The sequence below is a fragment of the Perognathus longimembris genome, chromosome 1 (genome assembly GCF_023159225.1).
Source record: "Perognathus longimembris pacificus isolate PPM17 chromosome 1, ASM2315922v1, whole genome shotgun sequence".
Lineage (NCBI taxonomy): Eukaryota > Metazoa > Chordata > Mammalia > Rodentia > Heteromyidae > Perognathus > Perognathus longimembris.
Window position 1 is genome coordinate 153,978,041 of NC_063161.1, and position 26,879 is coordinate 154,004,919.

At 52.8% G+C, this 26,879-nt stretch overlaps 1 protein-coding gene across 2 annotated transcripts; it reads left to right on the forward strand.

Annotated features, from left to right (window-relative positions):
• The first annotated feature begins 1,026 nt into the window (after window positions 1–1,026).
• Window positions 1,027–25,320, forward strand: Olfml2a (olfactomedin like 2A). 2 transcript variants are annotated; one of them, XM_048342439.1, is made up of 8 exons: window positions 1,027–1,238; window positions 6,716–6,979; window positions 10,069–10,176; window positions 13,403–13,615; window positions 15,555–15,804; window positions 18,400–18,651; window positions 21,924–22,109; window positions 23,258–25,320. In XM_048342439.1, the coding sequence occupies exons 1-8, from the start codon at window positions 1,113–1,115 to the stop codon at window positions 23,860–23,862; spliced, it is 2,004 nt and encodes a 667-aa protein (XP_048198396.1). In that variant the 5' UTR covers window positions 1,027–1,112; the 3' UTR covers window positions 23,863–25,320. The 2 variants fall into 2 exon arrangements, with proteins under 2 accessions (XP_048198396.1, XP_048198406.1); XM_048342449.1 differs by lacking the exon at window positions 1,027–1,238 and adding an exon at window positions 2,021–2,149.
• Window positions 25,321–26,879: the final 1,559 nt, after the last annotated feature.

A 26,879-nucleotide genomic window follows, 5' to 3' on the forward strand; every position in this document is an offset into this window, starting at 1 on the left:
GAAGATTCTCCTTACTACAATTCTTGACTGCTGGAGCTCCTTGAAGACGCCAGGCTTGGTGCATTGGGTGTCCTTTCAGGGGTAGTGTGTACCCACTTTGTACTCAGGCCTCCTCATTTTTACTCTATGCCTGGTGTCCACCCCATCCCTAGACATCTCCCAAGTTATCTCTAGATAGAATGAAGATGATTCGTCCTAAACATCTTTCACACAAGATTTTGTCAACCAGCTGAGGGGTCGTCTGTGAAAAGACCCTCAGACCCATTCTACCCCCAACCTTGGTGAGTAAGGGGTGGGATGGGGCCTGGCAATTTGCATTCCTAACAAGTCCTCAGGCCAAGCGGAGGGCTTGCTGGCCAGGGACCACACTCTAAGAACCTCCAGAGGGTGGAGTCAGAGCCGGGGTGCACTGGTGGCCCCGTTGTCCCCACACCAATCCAGAAAAGACGGTTCACAGGGAAAACGAAGTGGGACAGCTCCTGGGGGGAACTGTAAGGTAATTTAGGACACAAATAAGGGTTCCCCACCCCCTTTTTGAGGGGGGGGGGTCTCAGAGACAACAGCAAGGCATCTCCACGGGGCAGTGACACCGAAGACCCCTGGAGATGAGATGGCCTGGAGCCCTAGACAGCTTGGGAGCAGAGAAGTGGAGTGAGGGCAGGGAGTTGGGGTGGGGGGGGGGCCGGAGAATGTCCTCCCAAGAGAAAGAGATCGCTCCTTCTGCACAACCACTCCAAACGGGCTATCATCTTTCTGCTTTTTACCAGTGGGGAAACTGAGGCTCGAAGAGACGCGCAAGGTCCTCCACCACGCCGAGCCCGCCCTGCGCTTGGGGGCTCGGATCTGGACGCCCGCTCCACCCCACCCACCCGGAGCCCTTTGTGTGTGTAGCCGGGGGGGGGAGGGGGAGATCGGGATGCCCAGCGGCCGGGAGGCGGGGCGGCAGGGCCGGGGCGGGGACCCCGCCACCCTGGCTCCACCCCCTCTCCTCTTCCTCCCCCGCCCCCCTCCCCCGGGCAGCGCCGCGGGAGCCGGGGCGCGTGGGGCGGCGAGCTCGCGGCGCCGTCTGTGCTTCCTCAGCGCCCGGCCGTGCGCTCCGTGCCCGTCCCGCCATGGCAGTGCCCGGCTGCCCACCCGGACCCGCCGCGCCCCTAGCCGAGCGTCTGCGGCCGCTGCTGCCGCTGCTGCTGCTGCTGCTGCTGTTGTTGCGGGCGGGACCCGCACGCGCCGAGACTAAGGTGAGGCACGCGCGCCTCGGACCTGCGCGGCGCGGCCGAGCCCGGCGCCAGGGCGCGCGCGGCTGGGGCTGTGCGGGGCCCACGAGGGCGCACCCGGAGGGGAACTGAGGCCCTGGAGCGGGGAGATCCGACCTGGGACCGAAGCATGGAAACCTAGGGGTCAGGACATTGGGGAGAAAGCACCGCAGATCCACGAGGTGCTGGCGACTGCGGAAGGGACCCCGGGAGCAGATTGGCTAGGAGGGAAATCACCCTCAGGAAACGGGCGCACGGGTTCCCACGGGGCGCTGACCCTGGGCAGCGGCTACCCCGCTACCCCCCCCCGCCCCCCAGTTGTGCAGCCGGCTTAGGGCTGAGGCTCTCGGGCTGGGCCCCCGCCCGGCCTCCGGTGTCCTGGAGCACCAGGTGTCCCCAGGAGTGACCTGCGCGGGCCTCTGCCTGGGGCCCAGAGGAGCTGCTCCCTTGTCAAGCAGACCTGAGTTCCACTTGCACATCCACCACCCCAGCCGGTGCCGTGGTACCTCGGCACCTCCGATTCCTCCGCCTGCAAACATAGGGGAAATAGTGGGTTGCCAACCCCTCTCCAAATCCAGTGAGACTGAGCCGGCGAGATGCCTTAGCCTCAGAGCCTAGCAACGAGTAGGTGCCCAGGAGATGATACTGTGTTTGGGAAACATCATCACTGGGGTCCAGAAGTGAGATACAGAATGAAAAGGGAGCTACCACAGGGGGTGGGGGTCAGCCAGAGTGGGGGAGACCCCTTAAATTAAGGTGCTCCTAAAAGCGGAGCTTGGCGGAGAATGAAGAACTGGAACACCGTGGGGCCCTGCTCACAGAGGGTCAGGCACTCATCATCTTTTGGGGTTACATCTCCTGATGGTGTTATTCCCCTACTTCTTTCCTCGTGGAAGGTGAGTGTTGGGCAAGGTAAAGGGCAAAAGCTATTCTTGCGCTGTGTGCTCTTGGGCAAATCACTGCCTTTCTCTAGGCTTCAGTTCCACTCTCTGAAAGAGCTATGTCCCCTGGTTTCCCTGCCATAGGGAGTTAGGATTCTGCCTGCTGTGGCCCAGGTAGCAGCACCAGTGAGCAGAAAATCCCAGCTGGCTCCATCAGTCACCTCTTGCCTTTCCTCCGTGGCTGGAGGAGGGAGGGGTGAGGGGGTAGAGGGGGATATTGGTTTCAGGCATCCTCTGAGTCGTGCAAAGGGCTCACATCCAAAACAAAGCAAAGACAAAGAAAACCCAACTCCTTGTTTATGTAGCAAGTCAGCCAAACACTTGCTAGGTGGGGGGGCGGGGGGCGGTGTGTATTTAGTTGGTTCCAGGGCAAGCTGGGGCTTGGTGGGGTGGGGAGGACGCAGAAGCTGGGGAACTTGGCACAACACACACACACACACACACACACACACACACACACACACATTCCCACCCCTCTCACCCCTGTGCCCCTTTCAGCCAGCTGGGAAAAATAAAAATCAAGTGATGGGTGCATTTACTCCGCATTCCTTAGCCCAGCCAGACTCCTGCTGGCTCTGCGAGAGAGAACTGTTTTCATTATCACGTAGTCTCTCCCGGTAACCACCCCTTTTTCCCCTCCAAGTCCACCCCGTTCTCCCTTGGGTGGGCAGAGGGTCAGCTTGGAGCTTGACATGGATCTAAGGGGTTAAGTTGCCCCCCCTTGGGCTTCCTGTCCTCTTCTGGGGTCCTGTACCTCAGTGACGTGGGCAGCTCACCCCATCACGCCCCCCCAGCCCTCTGAGGGTCTCCGCAGCCACCTCCTTGCTCCTGGTGTTTTTGTGCCAGCCTGCTCCAAAACAGGATTTGAAGTTTCCTTCTAAGGAAGTGATTTTTCTAGCCTGCAGAGGGGGGGAGGCTGAACTGGGGGAGCTCCCAGATGCCCTGGTTATTTCTGAGGGGCTGTACAGTGAGTGGGGTGGATGGGCAAACACCCAGGTATGGCACCCATATGCCCCCTCCACCCTGGGGCTATCTCAGTTTCCCCATCTGTGAAAGGACTGATGGTACCTCACATCCTGCATGCATCTAAGCTTAGCAGAGAGAAGGTGGAGGCCTGGGGGAGCCAGGGGCTAGGGGCGGGAGGGGGTGGAGCCCCACAGGAGCTGTTGTGTCCTGAACCAGTCAGATGTTCCAGGCCTGTCCCAGGGGCTTAGGTGTTGCTGTGCCTGCTCCCGCAGTTTCCGCCTGTGGGTGTAATTGAAAGCAGGTTCCTAAACTGGGGATCTGGGCATAAGTCTTCGTCCGACCCACAGAGCACCAGGCCTGGGCCAGATCTTGCCAGGCCCCACCGCCTCTCTGCAGGAAGCCCTTGTCTCAGTCCTCTCTGGCTGGGACACCGGGACAAAACCCTGAGAAGCAGGCTGTGTGCCACACCCTGCACCCAGCTCTTACGATCAGAATATCAGAATCTTACACAACCCTCCTGCCAACACTGGGGGGCCGCCCCACCCCATCAGACAGACTTGAACACTCAAGAGGCACCCTGAACTGCTCAGATACACTGTCCTGAGGGAGCCAGGAGCCTAGAGACTCCCAGGGTGCTAGGGGTTTCTGACTTCTATTTATTTATCTGGGGTTTGGGTGATGAATTGGAAATAAGAGTCTTACAGACTTTCCTGTCGAGCTGGCTTTGAACCACAAGCCTCCCATCTCAGCCTCCTGAGTAGCAAGGATTACAGGGTTGAGCCACCGGCAGCTGGGCAGAGAGGAACCATTCGATTGGTTGTCCCTGCTGCAGTTACTGTGGTCTAAGTAGGACTGTGGCTGTAGAGGGCCAGTAGGGGAAAGAGGGAGGGGATACTTTGAATGAGGATGCACACCCTGACTCTGGTTTATCCAGGGTATCCAAGGAGTAGGAGGACACGGGTTTGGGAGAAGATACCTATTTTGGATAGATTAAATTTGGGGTGCTTGATAGCAGCTCCAACCTTCATATGAAGGCCAGATAGGCCAGGCCTACTGGGAACCCCAGATCCTATGCCCCCCCCTTATCTGCAGATTCACCTCACCCAGCGTAATTGTTGGGGAAGCAGGCCTTAGCTGCTGATTGTGGGTGTTCCTGAGAGGGAACCAAGCTTTGGAATCAAGTGGTGCTGTGTGACTGCGCAAAATTCTAGCCTACTCTCATTCAAGAGAGGTAAGATGAAAGACAGACGAAGCTGATTAAGTGTGAAGGAGGGCTTTCAGCAGCAATTTCACTGCACATACTGCTTAGGGAGCAATGACTGTCACAGACCTATGTCCAGCGTTCTGGATGCATTGAGTGTTTTCAGAGTCTGCACAAGCTCAGGCAGAAGATTCTGTCTCTCTCTCTCTCTCTCTCTCTCTCTCTCTCTCTCTCTCTCTCTCTCTCTCTGTTTCTCTCTCTCTCTCTCTCTCTCTCTCACACACACACACACACACACACACACACACACACACGAGTCAGCTGAGGCTCAGTGGGATCATGGCCACACAGGGAAGAGGTGTGGGGGCTGAGATTAGAGCTGGGCCTGGTTTTCTCCACTGAGACCCTGCTGTGTCCAGGCCAGCCCCCAAGGACACAGGAGGCTGGACACTGCCCCGCTCCTGGCAGGTGAGGCTGCCAGCAGACACACACACACACACACACACACACACACACACCATCCCACTCCTGGTGTGTGTCAGGGCCTTGGCCGCCCCCATCAGGACGTAGCACCTCATCTGAGGGGGGAAGGAATGTAGAGGTCTGATGTGGAGGCCACTGGTGGGGGTGGGGGTGGGGGTGGGGATGGAGATGGAATCTGGGTAGCTCCCCAAGAGTGGGCACAGAATATTCTGGGCTCCTGACCCCATGGTGGGGCCGGGGCGGGGGTTGGGGGGGATGGTCCCAGCAAAGCAGAGTGAGAAGGAGGCCCATGAGTCCCCAAGTGTGGCTGGCAGGGGAGAACTGGCCCACAGTTCTCAGAGACATTCCACCTTCAGACCACCAAGACAAAGGGCTGAGACCCCGAACACCCCTGCCCCCTCTCTCTCCCACCCCACGCGGCTGCAGGAAAGGCAGGAAGGCTCTGGGAAACTGCTCTCCAGCCACTCAGTTGCTGGAACCAGGGCCGTTTCCTCATCTGTAGGATGCTGCTGAAAATAGAAGAGGAAAAAAGAAGAAGAAGAAAAAACACCAAACATCTAATACTGCATCCACGTGGAAAAACAGCTCATCACCCTTTTAGGATTACAAATCATGATAATAACAGCTGCAAGACAGACAGATAGATATTGCTGCCCCCTCCCCCTACTTCCATGGCTGACCAAGATCCATCCTGCTCAAAACCTTCTGGGTTAGTCGGCTTTTCCCCTGAGAAAATCAACTTCAGGCTTCTGTGGGCTCATGATTATGGAGGTGTCAGCCCATAGTCGCTTGGCTCCATTGCTTCTGGGTCCTTATGAAACCGAGTGTCACAGCAGAAAGGTCTGGCTGAGGACAGCTGCTCTCCTGGCGCTGGACAAGAGGCAGAGAGAAGGGAAGAGGAAAGGACCAGGGGTAACATATAGTCTGCGACCCACCCTCGGTGGCCTCCTTTCTCCAACCAGGCCCCGGCTCCTAGTTTCTACCACCTCCCAATAATGTCGTCAGATTATGAGTGTGTTAGTGGGTGAATCCACTGGGCTGGGCAGATTCTCCCCAAAGCCCATCAGCTGGCAAATGGGCCTTTAGCATGTGAGCCTTTGGGAAACATTTCAGATCCAAACTCTTAACAGCTTGTAGGCATGAGCCACCATGCCCAGCCAAGCCTCTTCCTCTCTCCCTCCACATAAATAACACACAATATGAAACCTTTTGTGGCTGGCCTCTTTCACTGAATATTAAAGATTTATCCATGTTGCAGCATGAATCATTCCTCTATGCCTTGTCTTTTTTTAGTGCTGGTCCTAGGGCTTGAACTCAGGGCCTGGGCACTGTCCCTGAACTTGTTTGTTCAAAGCTAGCACTCTACCACTTGAGCCACAGCTTTTTTGGTGGTTAATCAGAGGTAAGAGTCTTATGGACTTTTCTACCTGGGGTGGCTTTGAACCACCATCCTCAGACCTCAGCTTCCTAGGTAGCAAGGATTACAGGGGTGAACCACTGGTGCCCCAGCTACTCCGCTTCTTTTGATGGCGGAGTAATATTTCATTGTATATGCATACCACCACTGTTTGTTTTTTTGTATGGGTTGTTTTCACCTTGTGACTATTACAAATAACACTACTATAAACATTCATATGCTAGTCTTGGTTTGGATACGGAGTTGCTGGATCATGTGGTAATTCTGCTTTACTCATGGGGGAACACAACAGGCTGTCCCACAGTGGCCATTCATATTTAAAGTATACAAGAGGTCTACTACTTTCTCTCTAAGGGCTTCTCCAGTCTCTGCCACCCAGACCAATCAGGCTGAATTCTGCCTGGCCCACATCTCACTGGAGCCCCTATCTCCCCTCTACATCCCGGCCCTGCAGGTGTTTGGGGATTTGGACCAGGTGCGGATGACGTCGGAGGGCTCGGACTGCCGCTGTAAGTGCATCATGCGACCTCTGAGCAAGGACGCGTGCAGTCGTGTGCGCAGCGGGCGCGCGCGGGTGGAGGACTTCTACACCGTGGAGACGGTGAGCTCGGGGGCCGACTGCCGCTGCTCCTGCACCGCGCCACCCTCCTCGCTCAACCCCTGCGAGAACGAGTGGAAGATGGAGAAGCTCAAAAAGCAGGCGCCCGAGCTCCTCAAGGTAAGGTGAGGTGGGCTTATGCCAGCTGGACTTGCTCTGAGTCCCCCCCCACACACACACACACAGGCTCTGCGAGGCAGGTGCTCCTGCCGGCCCATTCTACAAGTCCCAAGAACAAGACCCCTGACTCCCTAGGCAAGTTAAACCACTGGTTAGAACAAGACCCCTGACTCCCTAGGCAAGTTAAACCACTGGTTTAACGTGGCTAAACTGCACTGCGGCCTTTGGTGTTACCAGCTCTCCTGGATTTTTGTCATACCAAACTTACCCCTGAACCATTTCACCTGCCTGCAACTATGTATATTTATTTATTTTATCTCTCTCTCTATCTCTCTCTCTTTTTTTTTTTTTTTTTTTGGCCAGTCCTGGGCTTGAGCTCGAGGCTAGCACTCTACCGCTTGAACCACAGCGCCACCCAGGGCTTCGCAAGCACTAAGCTACATTCTTCCCAACCCTATCTATCTATCTGTCAGTCATGGGGCTTGAACTGAGGGTCTGGGCGCTGTCCCTGAGCTTTTTCACTCAAAGCTAGCGCTCTACTCTTTTGAGCCTCAGCATCACTTCAGGTTTTCTGGTGATTAACGGAAGATAATAATCTCTAGATTACAGTCATGAGCCACCAGTGCCAGGCTCCATGTATGCTTTAAACTGTGTGGCATTTCATTATTCTAAATATAGTTAGGGCATTTCTCGTGTTCAGGTGCTCCCCACAGGCCAGATTGTATGCGTGTGCGTGCATGTGTGTGTGTGTGTGGTGTGTGCACACGTGGGGCTTGAAATCAGGACCTCCAGCTTCCCTCTACCATCTTGCTATCACAGACTTTAGTGCCTGTCCCAGAATAAACATCTGCTGGGCCCAAGAGGGTAGCAGGGCTATACCGGGGAGGGCTCAAATGCCAAGCCCATACATGGGCAGTAGGCAGCCATGGGAACTTGCCCAGCCGGGGAGAAACCCTTGTCAAAGCCACAGGAGTAACCTTGGCTGTAGCTTCAGCTGTTCTATGCTGAGCTCTGCACGCATATCACCACTCCCTGCCACACCTTCTCACAGGGAAGAAAACTGAGCTTGGATCTCAAACTGCGCTGTACAGAGCTCCAGGGCTACCCCTGGTACCCCTCAGTGCTTTGGGCAAGGTTGTGGGGGAGCAACGAAGACTCTGAGTCATCTACCTCTGATTCCAGTAGTGTCTTTCACCTCATTGTCTGTTTTAGAGCTCGGCTTCTGCTCCGAGAAACACTTCTTGGCTTAAACAGTTTGAATACTCCCGGGAAATTGGAGTAAAACTGAGAAACAGCTGGCTAGATAGAGCCAGACTAGAGCGCCAGCTTCCGCAAGTCCTGAGAAAGGCCGTGGGCCACTGGGGCCATGAGGGTGGGTACATGCTAGAGAATGGTCCTTCCCTGTGCCAAGTTGGCATTCTACCGGCAGTTTGGTCATCTGGAGAGAATGTCATCTTGAGGAGGTGACAGAGGAGAGAGGAGGAGAGATACAGGTTCAGGACAGAGCCCTGGGCTAATCAAGGAGCCAGCCCCTGCTCCAGGCTTTGCCACTCCCCTGTTGTGCCAGCCCCTTCCCATTTCTTGGCCTCTCTTTTCTCCTTAGGACCCAAGACAGGAGTGGTGAAGTGTGATAGGAAAGAGTGAAAAAGCCAATCAAGTTGCCCAGTGCTGGTGGCTCACAGCAGTAATCTTAGCTACTTAGGAGGCTACCAGGCAGGAATGCTCATGAGACTCTTCTCTACTTAACCACCAAAAAGTCATTAAGTGGAACTTTAAGTGGTAGAGCACTAGCCTTCAGCCTTAATAACACAACACACACACACACACACACACACACACACACACACACACACACACACACACACACCAGGCATTGGTGGCTCACATCTGTAATCCTAGCTACTCAAGAGGCTGAGATCTGAGGATCACAGTTCAAAACCAGCCTGGGCAGGAAAGTCCACGAGATGCTTATCTCCAATTAGTCACCAGAAAACTGAAGTGGAGCTGTGGGTCAAAGTGGTAGAGCACTAGCCTTGAGCAGAAAAGCTCAGGGGCAGCCCCCAGGCCTTGAGTTCAAGCCAAAACCAACAACAACTACAACAAAAAGTGTGCTAGTTTCCATTTATACTGATCTGGTCTCTGCTTTGGGCGCCATTGAATGCTGAAGACTTTGGGTTAGTCACTTCCCCTGTGTGAGCACTTGCAAGATATCAGCCAAACATAAAAGTGGTCAATGCTTTGGGTGCAACGGATCACTAGAAACAGGCCCGGAAGGCAGCAATTCATTGTGAGAGAGCTCAGAGAAACTGTAAGGAAATGAGACCAGAAAGGCCTGGAGACAGATGCCCAGTGAGGAGCTGGCCCCAGGCCAAAGGCCAGCATCTACCAGGTCCCGGGGGAGCTTTAGAGAAGGGATGAAAGCTCAGATTACCTCCCCTGGGACCAGGCAGCTAGGCTTGGAGATGGCCAAGTCACTGTCATTCCTCAAGGCTGCTCCCAGCCTACATGCCCAAGCTCTGTGAAGTCACTTAACAGGGAAGCACTTATGGAGGGAGAGAGGCCAGTTAGCAGGTACAGAGTGCAGTCAGGGAGAAGGTGTAACTTTTTTGTGTGTGTGCCCATCTTAGTGCTTGAGTAGTTAGAATTATTGGTATGAGTCCCCAGTGTCTACAAGTACATCTAAAGGAGCAGAGCCGAGGGCCTGAACCAGCCTTCAGTGTCCCTTATACAATTCATGGGGGGGGGGGGTTGTCACAAGAACTAAGTGGGATCACTTACAAAAGTGATCCTAGCCCCCATGTGCCTTACACATGGCCAGTGACCAAAACCTAGAATCTCTGCAGGATATGTGGCTCAGAGCACTTGCCTAGCATATGTGAGACCCTGGGTTCCATCTCCAGTTCGGCAAATGAACGAGTGAATGAATTGAGTGAATGAATGCTTTGCCCATGAATAGGAGCAGACGGGGACTAGTGAGCAGCCAGGCCCAAGCAGGCCATTCTGAGTCTCTGGGGCTCGGGATTCTTCACTGCACTGGGACTCCTTTTGTAGCCTCCCATCCCAGCCTAACTGCCCTCGTGTCCCCCCAGCTGCAGTCCATGGTGGATCTCCTGGAGGGCGCCCTGTACAGCATGGATCTGATGAAGGTCCACGCCTACGTCCACAAGGTGGCCTCCCAGATGAACACGCTGGAGGAGGTAAGGCTGTCCCCGCTCCAGGGATAGGGGGCGCAGGGAGCTGAGGGAGGGACATACCAGGCCACAAGGTCCAGCCTTTGGCAAAGAGGTCTGACTGGAGTTTAAAGGCATGAGGAAACTGGGAAGGCTGAGGGGAGAAACTGAGGCACCCGCTGATTGTATGAAAGGGTGCAAAAGGAGCTAGAATTCATAGCTGTTCTTGATGCACCAGGATCTGGGTCTATGCTGTACAACGTAGAGATTGCCATGCAATCTGTGTGACAGGGCTAGTCTGAGCCTAAGAACAGGCACAGAACAACCCAACAGTCCTAGTATCACCTGTGAGGAGACAGGGGCTAGACAAGACAGACTAGTCTGCTGGCTTAGTATAGGGACAGTCGGCAATGTTGGGTGTCCAGGCTGCAGGTTCAAGGTTTTCCAATGCTGGCACTGCCCAGCCCAGCCTCCACCCATTTCCTGCATCCGGCCTCTGCTGAGCGGCTGGAGGACTGCAAATCTACAGCTGCCGGGAGCAGGCGTGGGGACTTCCTTTCCCAGCTTCCTTTGCAGAGGGAGGGGGCACCTGGGCATCCTGAGCCCCAGGGTGGGAGATAAAGCTCTGATGGAGCCTGAAGGTGGGGTTGCAGTGGCTTTGACAGTCAGTGAGTCCCTCCTATTGGTTGAGCCCAGGCCAACTGGGCAAGCTGAGTCCCAGCATTTCCTGTGTCTGCTGAGCGCTCCCATTGCTGCCCCCCAAAGCCATCCTGCTGTGACCTTTCCTCTTGTAATCTCAGGAAATACTAACTCATTGCACGTAATGCTGAGCCTGAGTCAAATAAAAAATGATTCCCAAAACCATAGAAAATGGATTGTTTAATTATCTTGTGCTTCACAGTATCTGTGCTTTATTTTTGTTACTCGTGGTTTATTTCCCAAAGGATAACCATGTGGAAGGAAAAAGAAAAAGAGAAAGAAAGCTCTTGCTAACCCTGGAAGTGGGAGGGGAGGCAGTCTGACTCAAGGAGGAACTGGCTCCCCCAGCCAAAGGAAAAATCCTCCCAGAAGATTAAACAGCAGTCTGCAAGTCCCGGGCTCCCTCTGCTCTTTTCTGCCCTGCCAAGGGTCATCTGTGCCTCATTCCAGCTGAAAATATCTAGAAATGTCTTGGGTTGATCATAACTTGAGCTAGGAACAAGTGGATGCTGCTAGCTCTTCATTGGGAGCGATATTGCTATGCACCGTGCAACACATAGAACAGGTCTCCCAAACCAGCTTCCTACCTGGCAAGAGTAGGGCTGGGATTCAAAAGTACCCCTTACATACTTTGACTTCCACCTAGGCTTGAACTCAGGGCCTGGGCCCTGTCCCTGAGCTTTTTTTTTTCTCAAGGTTAGCACTCTACCACTTGAGCCACAGCTCTGTTTCTGGCATTTTGTTGACCAATTGAAGATAAAAGTCTCATCAGCTTTCCTGCCTGTCACAATCCTCAGATCTCAGCCTCCTGAGTAGCTGGGATTATGGTTATGAACCACTGGCACCCAGCTCAAAGTGTACTTTCATGTTCTTCAGCTTTTCTGGATCTCACAGTGACCCTACAAGTTAGTTCTCATTACCATTAGAATCCCTGTTTTATAGGCACAGAGAAGTAATCACTAACTCAAGATTATCCCACCATGAAATGGAGAACAGGAATTCCAACCCAGGTATATCATCATCAGATTCCTTCTCACTGCCTCTCAACATGTAAATCCAATCACAGGGCTGACTGGATGTGAATCACTTTTAGGTTATCTTCTGCAAAGTAAAGTCTGAACTTGTGATGTGGATATCTCTGGCTTCTCAGCAAAGAAATTAGTCCTGCAGCTTACTAGTCTCTTCTGTTTCACTTGAGAAGTAGGTTCACACAAAGGAATCTGCACCCAGCCAGGTGATGGTGGGTCATGTCTGTAATCCTGGCTATTCAGGAAGTTGCGATCAAGAGGACTGTGGTTCAAAGCCAGCCTGGGCATGAATGAGACGCCACATCTCCAAAATAAACATCAAAGAAGCTAGGCTAGAGGTGTGGCTCAAGTGGTAGAGGGCAAGCTAAACAGGCATATAGCCTGCTTATACATGACCCTGGACTGCTGTGGCACCTTGGGAATCTAGAAATAATACTTGCAAGGTTGCCCAGGTTTCCTCTATAAGGAAAAGGGGTTCCCAAGGTAATGAGGGAGTCATAGAGGGAAAAGTAGGAGCATGTCAGTTCCCAGCAGGATTTAGAAGCAGAAATAGACCCAGGGGTTGGAGTGGGAGCCATGAGAGCTAAGCAGAAATACTCCTCAGCAAGGGGGAGGGAGAGGTGGAGCCAGAGCCTGAATGGAGTGCCAAAAAAGTCAGGAACAGCACCCAGGCTCTGAGTTCAAGTCCCAGAACCAGCAAACACATATGCCTGCATGCGTGTGCACATACATATACACACTTATTTATTTATTACATGTAAAATCTAAAAGGAATTTAGGATGGGAGGTGGGGCTCAGCTATAGAATATCTCCCTATGAAGAGGCCATAAGTTCAAACCCAGTACCACTAATAAATGAATGAATGAATGAATGTAATTTTTAAGTAACCAAGTGTGGAAAAGGTAGGTACATGTGTAGGGACATTTATTCCTATAAAAGTACAGAGTGTCTTTAGACGATACACAAAAAATTCAGCACTGAGAAATAAACAGAAGTAAAAGGGATATGTATTTTTAGATCATCATTTATATCTTTTAGTTTTAGTACTGTAAAATCTGGATATGGTGGTGCATGCCTGTAATCCCGGTACTCACAGGAGGATCAAGAGTTTAAGACCAGAAAGTAGAGCTATGGTTCAGGTGGTAGAGAACTAGCCTTGAGCAAAAAAGCTCAGGGACAACACCAAGGACCTGAGTTCAAGCCTCAGGATTGGCACCAAAAGAGAAAAAATAAAAAAGGAAGAGTTCAAGACCAGCCTTGGTTACAACAACAAGAATTCCACAGACATAATACCTATCTTTTCATTCCTTGGCTTAAGTGAGAGAAAGAAAATTGACAACTTGAGTCCTACAGCATGTGCCTTTTTCTACCCCCCCCCCCCCCCCCGCCAGTGCTGCCCCTCCCTTGTCAGCCCCATCCCCGCTCAGGAACTGGACACCGAGGCTGATGGTCAAACTACAGGGACTCTCAGGGGTGGAGGTTCAGAGGCAGCAGACTGACAAGTGACCTTGAATCTTGCCCTCCAGAGCATCAAGGCCAACCTAAGCCGGGAGAACGAGGTGGTGAAGGACAGCGTGCGCCACCTCAGCGAGCAGATGAAGAGTTACGAGAACCACTCGGCCATCATGCTAAGCATCAAGAAGGAGCTGGCCAACCTGGGCCTCCAGCTGCTGCAGAGGGACGCAGCGGCCGCCCCTGCTACCACGCCTGCCGCGGGCCCCGGTAGTAGCAAGGCTCAGGTGAGGCCTGGCTGTGTTCATAGGGCCCAAGGTGGCTGTACTTGAGGGCATAGCATAGGTTAGGCTAGAGAAGTGGGAGGGAAACACAATGGAGAGTCCCTGGCAGGCGACAGCTGCCGCGTAGCTAACATGAGAAGTCAGGACACACGTGCATGTTCAGCCAAGAGGGCTGGATGCTAAGCAAGATGTTTGATAATGTTCTTATTCCCAAATTCTCAAACCTGGAAACAAGGCTGTCGGAGATGAACCTCCCTGCCTGGCCTTGGGAGACCAGTGATCCTGATCAAAACCTTCCCCACGTGGCTGGGCCCTAGCTGGTGCCTGCCAAGCAATAGATGGCGTACAAGTGATGATGGCTCATGCCTAATAATCCTGGCTACTCAGGAGGCTGAGATCTGAGGATCATGGTTGAAAGCCAGCCCAGGCAGGAAAGTCCATGAGATTCATGTGTGTGTGTTGGTGTGTGTGTGGGGGGGGGGAGGCGTTCTGTGGAGCTTGAACTCAGAGCCTGGGCACTGTCCCTGAACTCTTTCGCTCAAGGCTGCTCCTCTACCACTTTAAGCCACGGCTCCACTTCCAGTTTTTCTAGTGGTTAATTGGAGAGTGTCATGGACTTTACTGCCCAGGCTGGCTGTCCTCAGATCTCAACCTCCTGAGTAGCTGGGATTACAGGCGTGAGCCACAAGTGTCCAGCTGCCTTTAGGGACCTTTACAGATAAATAGCAAGTTCTCCGCCCTACCTGGATGGACCCAGATAGCAAACAGCCAGATGTTTCCATTCTCAAGCTCTGAGCACAAAGTGGACAGGGCTACCCATGACTAATAACCTACCTTTGGGAGACCTGACAAAAATTCCCCCTGTAGGCCAGACATACAGGCTGCAAAAATGGCCACTGGGTAGCTAGGCTAGCGAAGCCATCTCTGCGTGGACAAATGGCATGAAGGTGGACACATGACAGAGATTGTGACTCGGCAAAAAGAATAGGGACAAGTTCCAAACTCCCATCATTGCCCCTCTGACTGGTCACCCAAGGAGCAGGACACAGCCCAGTGGCCTTGCTTTTCCCCTAGTGGCAGGAGAAGAGAGCTGACCATATGAGATTCCCCTTCTAAACTTGACTTGTCACATCAGTGAATCCTGTGACCCTCTGGGAGGAGGGCTGACCCCTGCCCACCTGGCACATAAGGAAGCAGAGTGGTCACATGATGAGACGGTGGCTGAGTTGGACTAGAAGCCACACTGCATGGCTGCGGAGCCCAGCCCTCTGCCCTGCTGCGCTGACACTGTGAGGGTTGTTGGTGGTTACAGGTGGGACCGCCTAGCTCTGGCCCAGGGCTGGTGGCTAGCTCATTCTCATGCCAGTTCTGCCAGTGTTCGTGAGTCTTGCTTTGGCAGTGGGCTAGAGGACCATCAGATACTGTATGCCCTGTCGGCCAGAACTTCTGACTAATAATAAGTTACAGGCAAGGCCTTGTGTCCTTGTGCCAAGCCAGCATCAGAGGCATTTGAGTAGGCAGTGAAATAGATACGGTATGTCCTAGGGGTGGGGTGATCAGCCATGGGACTGAAGGACCTCCCAGAATGCTAAGCTCTCAATGCAAAAACAGAGGCAGTTCTGGGATACCTTGGGGTATAGGGGTCACGTGCAAGAGAGACCCCAGAAGATCTCTCTTGACTTCCCTGGGAGCCACCTGATCTTGTCTACTCCCGGGAGAGGCATGGCCAGGAATTGGGAAATAGGACAAGAATCTAACCCACAAGGTTGGATTTCAAATCTGCAAGGGAGAATGGAGTAGGGAAATGGAGGCAAACCAGTTATGGGTACCTGGGAGGTAGGGTTTGGAGCAGGAGCCCCAGCCCTCCCCTCTGAGCTTTCATGACCCCCCTAAAACATCCTTTCTGCTGCTCCCCAAGTCTGTGATTCTTCTTCTCTCCTAGGACACAGCTGGAGGGAAAGGCAAGGATACCAACAAATATGGCAATATGCCAAAGAGCTTTGCAGACAAAGTCATCACAAAGGCTCCTAAGGAGAAGCTACTGAAGGTGGAGAGATTGAGGAAGGACAATGCCAAGGGCCGATTCCCCCAACCCACAGCCAAGCCCCGGGCCCTGGCCCAGCAGCAGGCGGTGATCCGGGGTTTTACCTACTACAAGGCAGCCAGGCAAGAGGCAACAGAGGGCATGGCTGGTAAGTTGGAGGGGAGTGGGAACGTTGGGGCCTGGGGCCTAGCTAAGAGACAGCCTGCCTCCCAAATCTCCTGGGCTTCTCTGTACATGGCCCCAGAGTTCCATCATCACTCACCTCCTGGGTGCCCTTTCCTCACCCACAGCCAGGACATAATAACCCCCTCTGGGTTGTTGGGATGAACTGGTAGACCCCACATAAAGGCCACTCACTTCTTTCCAGATTGTAAAGCTGGATTCTTCCTCCTCCTCCTCCCCCTCCTCTTCCTCCTCCTTCTTATTCTTCTTCATACCAGTACTGGGGTTGGAACACAGGACCTTACATTCTTGCTTAGCTTTTCTCTCAAGGCTGGAGCTTTACCATTTGAGCCACACCTACACTTCCAGAAATTTTCTTTTTTGTTGTTGCTGTTGTTCTTGGTTTTGGTCGTCGTAGCGCTTGAACTCAAGGCCTGGGTATTGTCTCTGAGCTTTTGTGCTCAAAGCGAGCACTCTGCCACTTGAGCCACAGCTTTACTTCTGGCTTTTGGGGTTCTTGATTCCAAGAGTCTCACAGACTTTCCTGTGTAGGCTGGCTTTGAGCATTTATCCTCAGATCTCAGCCTCCTGAGTAGCTAGGATTGCAGGCGTGAGCCACCAGGGCCTGGAAACCTTCATTTCTTATCTCCTCAAAAGAACCCAGGCTCTCCTACTTTTTCTGAAGCTCCTTGCTAGGTCACAATGAAATTAACTGAGAAACAAGAGAACAAAATTCCAAAAGTCCCCTAAATTGTGAGCTTTCACCACTGATGCCCTACTGTTCTCACCTGTCCAAGAGTGACAGTCCAAACCTTTTCCCTTTCCTGGGTCTTGCTGCCTGCCTTGTCCAGTGAAGCCCTCTGTGGGGCAGTGCCTGAGGAGACAGCAAGGTGCAACAGTTACAGTTCAGCCTTCAAGAGTTATTGCAGGACTGGGAATATGGCCTAGTGGCAAGAGTGCTTGCCTTGTATACATGAAGCCCTGGGTTCGATTCCTCAGCACCACATATATAGAAAACGGCCAGAAGTGGCGCTGTGGCTCAAGTGGCAGAGTGCTAGCCTTGAGCAAAAAGAAGCCAGGGACAGTGCTCAGGCCCTGAGTCCAAGGCCCAGGACTGGCAAAAAAAAAAAAAGTTATTGCATACCTGAGTGGTAGCCCAAAGCAATAATTCCAGTACTCAGGAGGCAGAGACAGGAGCATCTCAAGTTCAAGGCCAGCCTAGGCTACATCGTAAGACCTCTGGTCTCACAAAGCCAAGAGCTAGGGCCAGTTGTACTGGCTACTTTGGAAGTAGAGATCAGGAGGATCCATTTTGAGGCAAGCTCAGGCAAAAAGTTGACAAGACCCCATCTCAACCACTAGTTGGATTGGTGATACTGCCTGTCACAGAAAGTATAAATATGAGGATCAAGGTCCAGGGTAGCATAGACAAAACCCTATCTGAAAAAATAAAGCAAAAAGTGCTGGAGCTGTGTCTCAAGCAGTAAAACATTTGCTAAGCAAATGCAGGCCCTGAGTTCAAACACTAAAATTTCAAAGCATAGCATAAAAACGAAAGAAAAGAACAAAGGCAGAGGGTGCGGCTCAGGGGTAGAATGATTAACACATTCGAGATTCTGAATTTGATCCCTAACACTGGAAAAAACAAAACACAAAAAAAGGTATCCTTGTTTCTTGGCTCCTCTTCCAGCCTTCTGTGCCAGCTGTTGTCCTTGATGCCTGCCAGCTCAGCCTGGCCACGGCATACGACCTCTTACCCCTGTCTGGGCCACTGCCAAGCACAGCTGTGGGCATCTGCCTCTGTCAGCAAGGCCCGTGGGAACCATCCTCCTCCCTACCAGGCCGCTGAGGCCAGGCCCACTGCTGTGTCCCCCCTGACTTGTTCCCACAGGAGCCCTGGCAGTGGGGAGGTGGGGGGACATGGAAGACTTTCCCAGAGCATGACAAAGAAAGCCTAGCCAAGAGGGAAAAAGAAGTCAGTCCCTGTGGCCCTCCCTTGGCTGACTGGCAGTCCCTGGGGGCCCTCATGGAAAGGAGCCCCTTGTCACTGGTGTCACAGCGCTCAGCACTTTGTGGAAACACAGTTGCTGATCTTAATGGCAGCTGCCTCTTGCAGGGAGGACCCAGCCCTACAGAGGTGGAATGCCTGCATGCCTTCAGGTCAGCAGGCTACAGAGCCTGCCTTAGACCCCCTTCCCTGGAGACCAGGTGCCTATGTCCCCTGGGGGTGTGACAGTGAGTGTCCCCGTTTCCCCTCCCCATGCCAGCTAGGCAAGTGGGGGGTCCAGCAACTAACAGAAAAAGTCTTTTGTCAGTCAGCAGAAGTGGAGATGGGGAGGTGCCACTGACATAGGGGCCTCATGACACCATTTCATAGAAGTGGAAACTGAGTCAGAAGGGTATGTCTCCTAAAAATTCACTGGGGGCGGGGGAGGGGGCAGGGCTGCAGCTGGGCTGGAGCCCATCTTCCACTTGAGCGTCTGGGGAGGGACCTAGATGGCCTGGAAAGACCAGGGCAGAAGCATGGCTACCACAGAACACAAAGACAAGGTGAAGACAAGGTCATCTCTCATCTCTGCAGACAATGCCCTCAAGGGCACTTCCTGGCTAGAACAGCCGCCGCCCAAGGTTGAAGGCAAGCCTCCAGAGCCCAACTCCGCTGAGCAGGACGAGGCTGAGCCCAAGGCTTCCGAGGGAGCAGACTTCACCACTACCATCCCCACCACAGATCCTGCCACCACCACTACCACCGCGGCTCCCTCCACCACCCTGGCTCCCACCACGAGTCCCCGGCCCACCGAACCACCTTCACGCCCAGAAGACCCCAGCCAAGGTGAGTTAGCCTCCCAGGGCTTGAAAAACCACAACCCATGGCTAAATCCAGCCCGAAGTCTGCTTGTTTGGTCCTTAAGCTAAGGATGACTCTGTGGGGTGTGTGTGTGTGTGTGTGTGTGTGTGTGCGTGTGTGTGTGTGTGTGTGTGTGTGTACATATGCGTGTATACTGAGGCCTGGGCACTGTCCCTGAGCCACAGTTTAACTTCCAGCTTTTTGCTGGTTGATTGGAGATAAGTCTCCTACACTTTCCTGACTGGGCTGGCTTTGAACTGCAATCCTCAGATCTCAGCCTCCTAAATAGCTGGATTCACAGGTATGAGCCACCAGTCCCCAGCAAGCTTCTCTATTTTTTTTCATTTTGATAAATATTATTTTATATCATTTTATATTTTTTAATATTTATTTTAAAGATTTTATATTTCATATTTACATAGGCATTGCATCTTGGTATTCCTCTCCTAAGAAAGCTTGTCCATTTTTTTAAAGAGTGGGTAAACAGAAAAAATAAAGAAGAGACTATGGGACAGAAGCCTCAAAGCCTCAAGTATTTATTCTGTGCCCTGTCCCCCTCACTCCCATCTGTGCTAAGAACCTACCCCTCACTGTTCCTTTATAGAAAACCATACCAACATTTATTTGGGTTTTTTTTGTGTTTTTTTTTTGGCAGTCCTGGGGCTTGGACTCAGGGCCTGAGCACTGTCCCTGGCTTCTTCTTGCTCAAGGCTAGCACTCTGCCACTTGAGCCACAGCGCCACTTCTGGCCATTTTCTGCATATGTGGTGCTGGGGAATTGAACCCAGGGCCTCATGTATACGAGGCAAGCACTCTTGCCACTAGGCCATATCCCCAGCCCCACATACCAACATTTAAAGTGCTTGTAAAACTGGTGTTATTTTCAACAAATTCTTCTTAAAATGGAGCTGCAAATGCCATTATCAGATCCAGAAACTCTTTTCTTTATTTTTTCTTATTATTTTTTTTATTATTTTATTTTATTATTTTATTTATTTATTTATTTTTTTTGCCAGTCCTGGGGCTTGGACTCAGGGCCTGAGCCACTGTCCCTGGCTTCTTTTTCCTCAAGGCTAGCACTCTACCACTTGAGCCACAGCTCCACTTCAGGCTTTTTCTGTTTATGTGGTGCTGAGGAATCCAACCCAGGGCTTCATGCATGCTAGGCAAACACTCTACCGCTAAGCCACATTCCCAGCCCTACCTCTGTCTATTTTTTACCTTTTTTTTTTTATTGCCAGTCCTACAGCTTGAACTCAAGACCTAGGCACTATCCCCAAATGTTTGTGTTCAAGGCTAGTGTTCTACCACTTTGAGTCAAGCACCACTTCCAGTTTTCTGGTGGTTAATTGGAGATGAGAGTCACAGACCACAGACTTTCCTACCCAAGCTGGCTAGAAGCGGATCCTCAGATCTCAGCCTCCTATGTAGCTAGGATTACAGGCATGAACCACCAATGCCAAGCTTTTGTTGAGTTTTGGAGTTTTGTTGAGTGTTGGAAATTGAACCCAGAGCCTTAAGGAAGTACTCTACCATTGCGCTACACTTCCAACCTCCCCAGCTCTTTTTAAAACCACATTTGTGGTTTCCACTTGTGTAACATGAAAGAACTTTTACTCGGTAGATCATTGATCTGTCTTTCTGGAGGGTTCTTGGCGATGTAGTCACCAGCCTTCAGACCGTCTGCAGCTATGACCCGAGTGCATTCCCCTTGCACACATCTCTTCCGAAGGACCCGCCCGCACACGGGCACAGGTGCAGCTGAAGTGGCTTCCTCTCCACGCTATTTCTAGTGTCAGAAAACTGGAAATAACTTGAAGAGCTGACGTTGGGGGGATGTTTAATAAATGAAACAGCTGCCTGGTGGCCTGGCAGAACCCAGCAATTACATCACTAAAAGGGTTATTTAATGATGTGAGAAATTGCTCAGAGGAAGAAGAAAACAGGATACATGAAAATAGATGTAGAGGAATCACAGTTTTTTTTTTAAAGCATATCTGCATGCTCGTGGATGCAACGTAAAAAGAAAAAAAAGACAAGGAAATGCAAACACACTTAACATTTTCTCTGAATAATAGATTTGTTTAAAGTGTGTGTGTGTGTGTGTGTGTGTGTGTGTGTGTGTGTGTGTGTGTGTAGTTCCTATGGCTTGAATTCAGGGCCTGGGTGCTATCCTTGAGCTTTTTTGCTCAAGGCTAGTACTCTACCACTTGAGCCACAGCTCCAACTCTTGTTTTCTGTTAGTTAATTGGAGATAAATGTCTCACAGACTTTCCTGCCCAGGCTGGCTTTGGACTGTGATCCTCAAATCTCAAGTCTCCCAAGTAGCTAGGATTACAGATGTGAGCCACCAGCACCCAGCTAGCTTTTTTTTTTTTAATGATGAAATAAAAACTATATATTCATGGACTCACACCTGTAATCCTAGATACTCAGGAGTTTGAAACCTGGAAAATCATGGTTTGAAGCCAGCCCAGGCAAAAAAGTCCAAGAGATTCCATTTCCAAAATAACCAGCAAAGGGCTGGGAATGTGGCTTAGTGGTAGAGAGCTTGACTGGCATGCACAAAGCCCTGGATTCGATTCCTCAGTACCACATAAACAGAAAAAAACCAGAGTGGCATTGTGGCTCAAGTGGTAGAGCACTAGACTTGAGCACAGAGAGGCTCTGGGGAAAAAAAAAAAAAAACAGCAAAAAGTAGGCATGGAGGCATGGTTCAAACGATACAATATATTAAAAAAAAAAAAAAAAAGCCAAGAGAGAGCCAGGGCACTGAGTTCAAGACCCAGAACTGAGAAACAGCATGCAGGAAAGAAAGAAAGGGAAAGAAGGAAGGAAGGGAGGGAGGGAGGGAGGGAGGGAGGAAGGAAGGAAGGAAGGAAGGAAGGAAGGAAGGAAGGAAGGAAGGAAGGAAGAGATCAATTGATTAGCCAGGTGCCTGTAATCCTAGCTATTTGGGAGACTAAGATCTGAGGATTACAGTTGGAAGCCAGCCCAAGCACTAAAGTCTGTGAGACTCTTATTTTCAATCAACCACTAAAAAACCAGAAGTGGTGCTATGGTTCAAGTGATAGAGCTCTAGCCTTGAGCAGAAAAGCTAAGGGACAGTGCCTAGGCCCTGGGTTCAAGCTGCAGTACAAACATAAACACACAGAGAAAGAGGGGTCTCAGTCAGTTAGACCCTGGTCACCTTTCCAGGGCCATTGCACTGGGTTGAAGGTCTGTGTTCCCAAAGCTGCGCCCATTGCTCCCCACAGGCAGAGAGGCCAGCTGTGAGGGTACCCTGCGGGCTGTGGACCCCCCAGTGAGACATCACAGCTACGGAAGGCACGAGGGAGCCTGGATGAAGGACCCCACAGCCCGAGACGACAGGATCTACGTCACCAACTACTATTATGGAAACAGCCTGGTGGAATTCCGCAACCTGGACAACTTCAAGCAAGGTCAGGGTCCTGGGCCAGGGAAGGGGTCCCGGGTATGGGCAGCCTGGGGAGGGACCCCCATGATGCCCAGCCCTCCTTAGTCACGTGGTTACCTGTATCTAGCCTGGCACAGACAACTCCACCGCACCCCCTGGTGCTGGCCCTGGGCCAGAAACTGGAGGACAGGGGCCAACAAGTTGGACTTGTTCAGCCTCAGGAATGCAGCCAGCCATGCAGGGGACAGGCTGACTTTCCGCGTGCTGAGTGCTCGCTGTGTTCTAGTGGATTCGTGTGTGCTTGTTTGTAGTGTTGTCTCAAGTCCGTGAAGTGGGGGGCATTGCCTGTGTTCCAGGGGAACTGGCCCGGGCCTTCGTTGGAGCTGCAGGTCTAGGCAGGGCCCACAACGTAGCTGTTAGCACAAGGAAGGGCAGGACCGCTTATCAGATCCTGGGGCATGCTGGGAGTGAGAGGGCTCATTAAGAAATGGCCCACCCTTCAGACACCCACAAGCTGGAGTGGAAGACAAAAGTGAACAATTTGGGGGCCGCATGATGGGGGTTACACTTCAGAGGTCTGGGAGGCATCAGCCTGAGGTCAGGGAGGACTTTCCTGAGCTGTGCGCTGAGGAAGAGCAGGAGGAAGCCAGGCAGGAGAGGAGAGGGTGTTCCAGGCAGAAAGCCTGGAAGAGGGCCTGGCAGTGAGAAGCATGACAGTGAGGATGATGAGAGAATAGGCTGGGACAGGCGCTCACCCCATGAATAACGTACCCTGAGATGTGTGGAATCACAGAGAATGGCCTAGAAAGAATGTCCTTCCTCAGCCAGCTCAACATCAGCCCGTCTGCCAAGACAAACAGTTATAGGAGGCTAGGAGAGAGACCCTTCAGCTCAGCCCCAGGGAGATCAGGAAAAGCTTCCTGGAAGAGATCACAGTGGCTACAGGCTCTGAAAACCAGGCAGGCATTTCCTATGTAGATTGAACGAGGAATGGCAGTCATGATAGAAGGAACAGCATACGCAAAGGCCCTGCAGCAGCGCAGGGCTGACACCCCATCGTGTCTCAGTCAGCCTAGCTGTGTCATTCCACAACTGGGGTCCACTCCTAGACCCTTGCTGGTCTGCTTGCGTGGGGGGTGTACGCCGATGTGACCACGCACCATGTCACCACAGGCCGCTGGAGTAACATGTACAAGCTGCCCTACAACTGGATCGGCACGGGCCACGTGGTGTACCAGGGTGCCTTCTACTACAACCGGGCCTTCACCAAGAACATCATCAAGTACGACCTGCGCCAGCGCTTTGTGGCCTCCTGGGCGCTGTTGCCCGACGTGGTGTATGAAGACACCACCCCTTGGAAGTGGCGCGGCCACTCGGACATTGACTTCGCTGTGGACGAGAGCGGCTTGTGGGTCATCTACCCCGCCGTGGATGACCACGACGAAGCCCAATCCGAGGTGATCGTGCTGAGCCGCCTGGACCCGGGCGACCTCTCTGTGCACCGGGAGACCACGTGGAAGACCAGGCTGCGGCGGAACTCCTACGGGAACTGCTTCCTGGTGTGTGGCATCCTGTACGCCGTGGACACCTACAACCAGCCCGAGGGCCTGGTGGCCTACGCCTTCGACACGCACACGGGCACCGACGCGCGCCCGCAGCTGCCCTTCCGCAACGAGCACGCCTACACCACGCAGATCGACTACAACCCCAAGGAGCGCGTGTTGTACGCCTGGGACAACGGCCACCAGCTCACCTACACCCTCCACTTTGTGGTCTAGTGGCCCTGGGCTCCCAGGGGAGGGCAGGGGCACGAGGGGCCCTCGTGGCGGTCCATGGGGCCTCTGGGGCTGTGGTGGAGGCAGCTGGTAGCCAGGGTGCTCCCTTAGTACCAGGCAGGTGGCATCCGGCTCCATCGGCAGAGCACTGCACCAGGGAGGGCCCTTGAGTCCACCCCAGGCCTCCCATGGAGGCCCTTGTCATGGACAAGCTGATCCATGTCCCCAGGGCCAGCATCGCAGCCGGAGGCAGGCAGTCTGTGTCTCCCAGTAGCCCCTTCCTCCAGGTGGGATTGCCCATGCCCTCCCCCACCTGCAGCCCTCTCCTCTCTCCCCCTTCCCAGAGGCCTCTGGGCCACTGCCCTAGCAGGGTGCCATTCCAGGGCCCTGTTCCAGCTGAGCTGTTGGTGGCACTGGGCCCCCCCCCCCCCTTGTTCATGCTCTGGCTTCTTGCTTTGTCTTAGGACAGTGCCCCCTCCCCCCTCCCCTGTTAGGCTACCCTCTAGACCTCACGTGTCACCTAGGCATGGAGCAGGAGCCACACCCGGAGAGGAGGCGCTGGCGGCCTCCTCTTCCACCCTCAGTCCTATTTCTCCTGATCTCCCCACAGGCCATGCGTCTCTCAGCTGCTGAGAAGATGCTGGAAGCTGCCGCCCTCCTGTAGCTACCACTACCAGGGAGCTGGGCTGAGACTCCCCAGCCTCATCTCAGGCTTTGGGTCCTTTCCCTGGCCTCTCCCACAGCCTCTGGGCCTGGGGTCCTTTCTGGACCTTCAAATCCATAAACCAATAAAACACTCAGGGATTCCTCCAGCTCTGCTGTGAGCAAGGGCTCAGCCTGAGGCCGGGGTAGGGCGAGGATGGGGCAGTTCTCCTCTCCCTTGTCTATCCTGGCCCTGGTTACCTGGTGGGCTGGCCAGCTGCCTTGGGGGTAGTGGGATGGGGGGAAGGCAGGCAGAGTGCTGGTTTCTGGGCAGGCTTTGGGCCTGCTGCTTGCAGACAAGCACCCGAAAAGGGACGTAAGAAAGGGAGCATGCAGGTCTGAGCAGCAGGCTTCTCCTGGCTTTGAAATGTTGGGTGGTGTGACAGAACCTGAGGACATACAAGGGGTCCTCCTGGCATAGGGACTATTGGTGCCACCACCCCCCCCCCCCCGGCCAGGCTCCACTCTAGACGGCCTAGAGCTCAAGATCCCAGTCTGCTTCACCCAGTATTTTTAGGGTAGGAAGTTCTCTACTCCAACTCCCAGTTTTGCCAAAGAGAAAAAAGGCCCAGAAGGGTCTCAGGGGCAGCTTCGATCACACATGGCACAGACATAGCAGACCTCCTTTGGGAAGCGCTTCATTCTCCCAGCTTGCAGGCAGCTGGTGGTTCACACCTGTAATCCTAGCTTCACTCAGGAGGCTGAGATCTGAGGATGGCAGTTCAAAGCCAGCCTGGGCAGGAAAGTCTGTGAGGCTCTTATCTCCAATGAACTACCAAAAAGCTATAAGTGGAGCTATGGCCTCCGTGGTAGAATGCCAGGCTTGAGCAGAAGAGCTCAGGGACAGTACCAGGGCCCTGAGTCCAAGTCCTAGGAACAGCATACACCAAAACAAAACAAAAAGCAATAGACGTGCCAACTCTCAGATGTGTGTATATTTGAGCACCATATTGCACTATTGGAAAACTCAGCCGCACAGTGAAACGGCAAGGAAACACCATTTGTGCAGAACCATTCTTCCAGGCATTTCAGGTGTTGTTTTGCTTAAGCTGTAACTCCTGAAATAAAGGGGAGCAGTGACACCCCACCAAGCCAGATCTGACTCATAGTGGTGGCCACACCCAGCCTTCTCCACCCAACCACCCCAGCTGCAGGCTCCACCTCCAGCTTCTTCAGAGACTTCAAGGCCTCAGCCTTTCCCTTGGCCCTGGGTGTGGGGTTTTATATGACTGTTTCGTGATGTCACACCCCAACCATGTGTGTCTTAGACCAGGCGAAGTTAGAATGGGTTTGGAAAATTAAAGGACAAACAACATTGTTTTTAGGGGCGGGAGATTATGCTGGTTGCAGCCCCCACACATTTCATAGCCCCTCGTCCCTGTGGGCGTGGTGTGTGTGCTATGCGGTAGGGGACTCCAGAGAATTGGAGTCACTTGTATCGGCCAGGTTTCAAAATCACCATGAGCTGATAACCACCAGTGCGCTGAGCGCCCCACTACAGTGAAAGGTACATTCTCCAGTGCGCCCGTTGTACAGAGGCAGACGGTGAGGTGGCGAGACTTCCCAAGGCCACACGGCAGCTTGGGCCCAGGCAGTGTTGGGGTTTCAGGGCTGGCTACGGCATGTTCTCTGTTGTGTGCCGGTCCTAGTGGCAGCTCTGCAAGTGGTGACCCTGCTCTCGTTCTGTGTAATAGATGTCAGGAAGAGGATGGGGCCAGACTTGAGTGGCCACCAAAGCTGGGTATAAACTAGCAGAAAAGGAAGTTCTGGGGGTGGTTATCATCGGAATGGTTTTTGTGGTAGGATCAGGAGGCAGCCTGTATCTGCAAAGTTGTAAGCTCTCAAAGCAACCCGACCCACACACAGCTTGAACCTTCAGAGCTCTTTTTGCTCAAGACTAGCACTCTACCACTCTGAGCCACAGCACCACTTCCAGTTTTCTAGTGGTTAATAAGAGTCTTACAGACTTTCCTGCCCAGACTGGCTTTGAACCATGACCCCTCATGAGTAGCTAGCTTGAGCCACCAGCCACCCAACTTAGTATTCTTTATTTTTTATAGCCTGTCTTGGGTTTTATTACATTTGACAGCAGGTACTTCAGACAAGGAAGGGCCTGGGCTGGGGCAGGGGGGTGGGGGGAGTTAAAGAGACATTTTTTTTTTTGCCAGTCCTGGAGCTTGGACTCAGGGCCTGAGCACTGTCCCTGGCTTCTTTTTGCTCAAGGCTAGCACTCTGCCACTTGAGCCACAGCGCCACTTCTGGCCATTTTCTGTACATGTGGTGCTGGGAAATTGAACCCAGGGCTTCATGTATAGGAG

Coding starts and splice junctions, on each gene's coding strand:
- Olfml2a (XM_048342439.1), top strand. CDS start 1,113: ATGGCAGTGCCCGGCTGCCCACCCGGACCCGCCGCGCCCCTAGCCGAG. Junction 1,239..6,715: donor CCGCACGCGCCGAGACTAAG/GTGAGGCACGCG, acceptor CCGGCCCTGCAG/GTGTTTGGGGATTTGGACCA. Junction 18,652..21,923: donor CCCAGAAGACCCCAGCCAAG/GTGAGTTAGCCT, acceptor TGCTCCCCACAG/GCAGAGAGGCCAGCTGTGAG.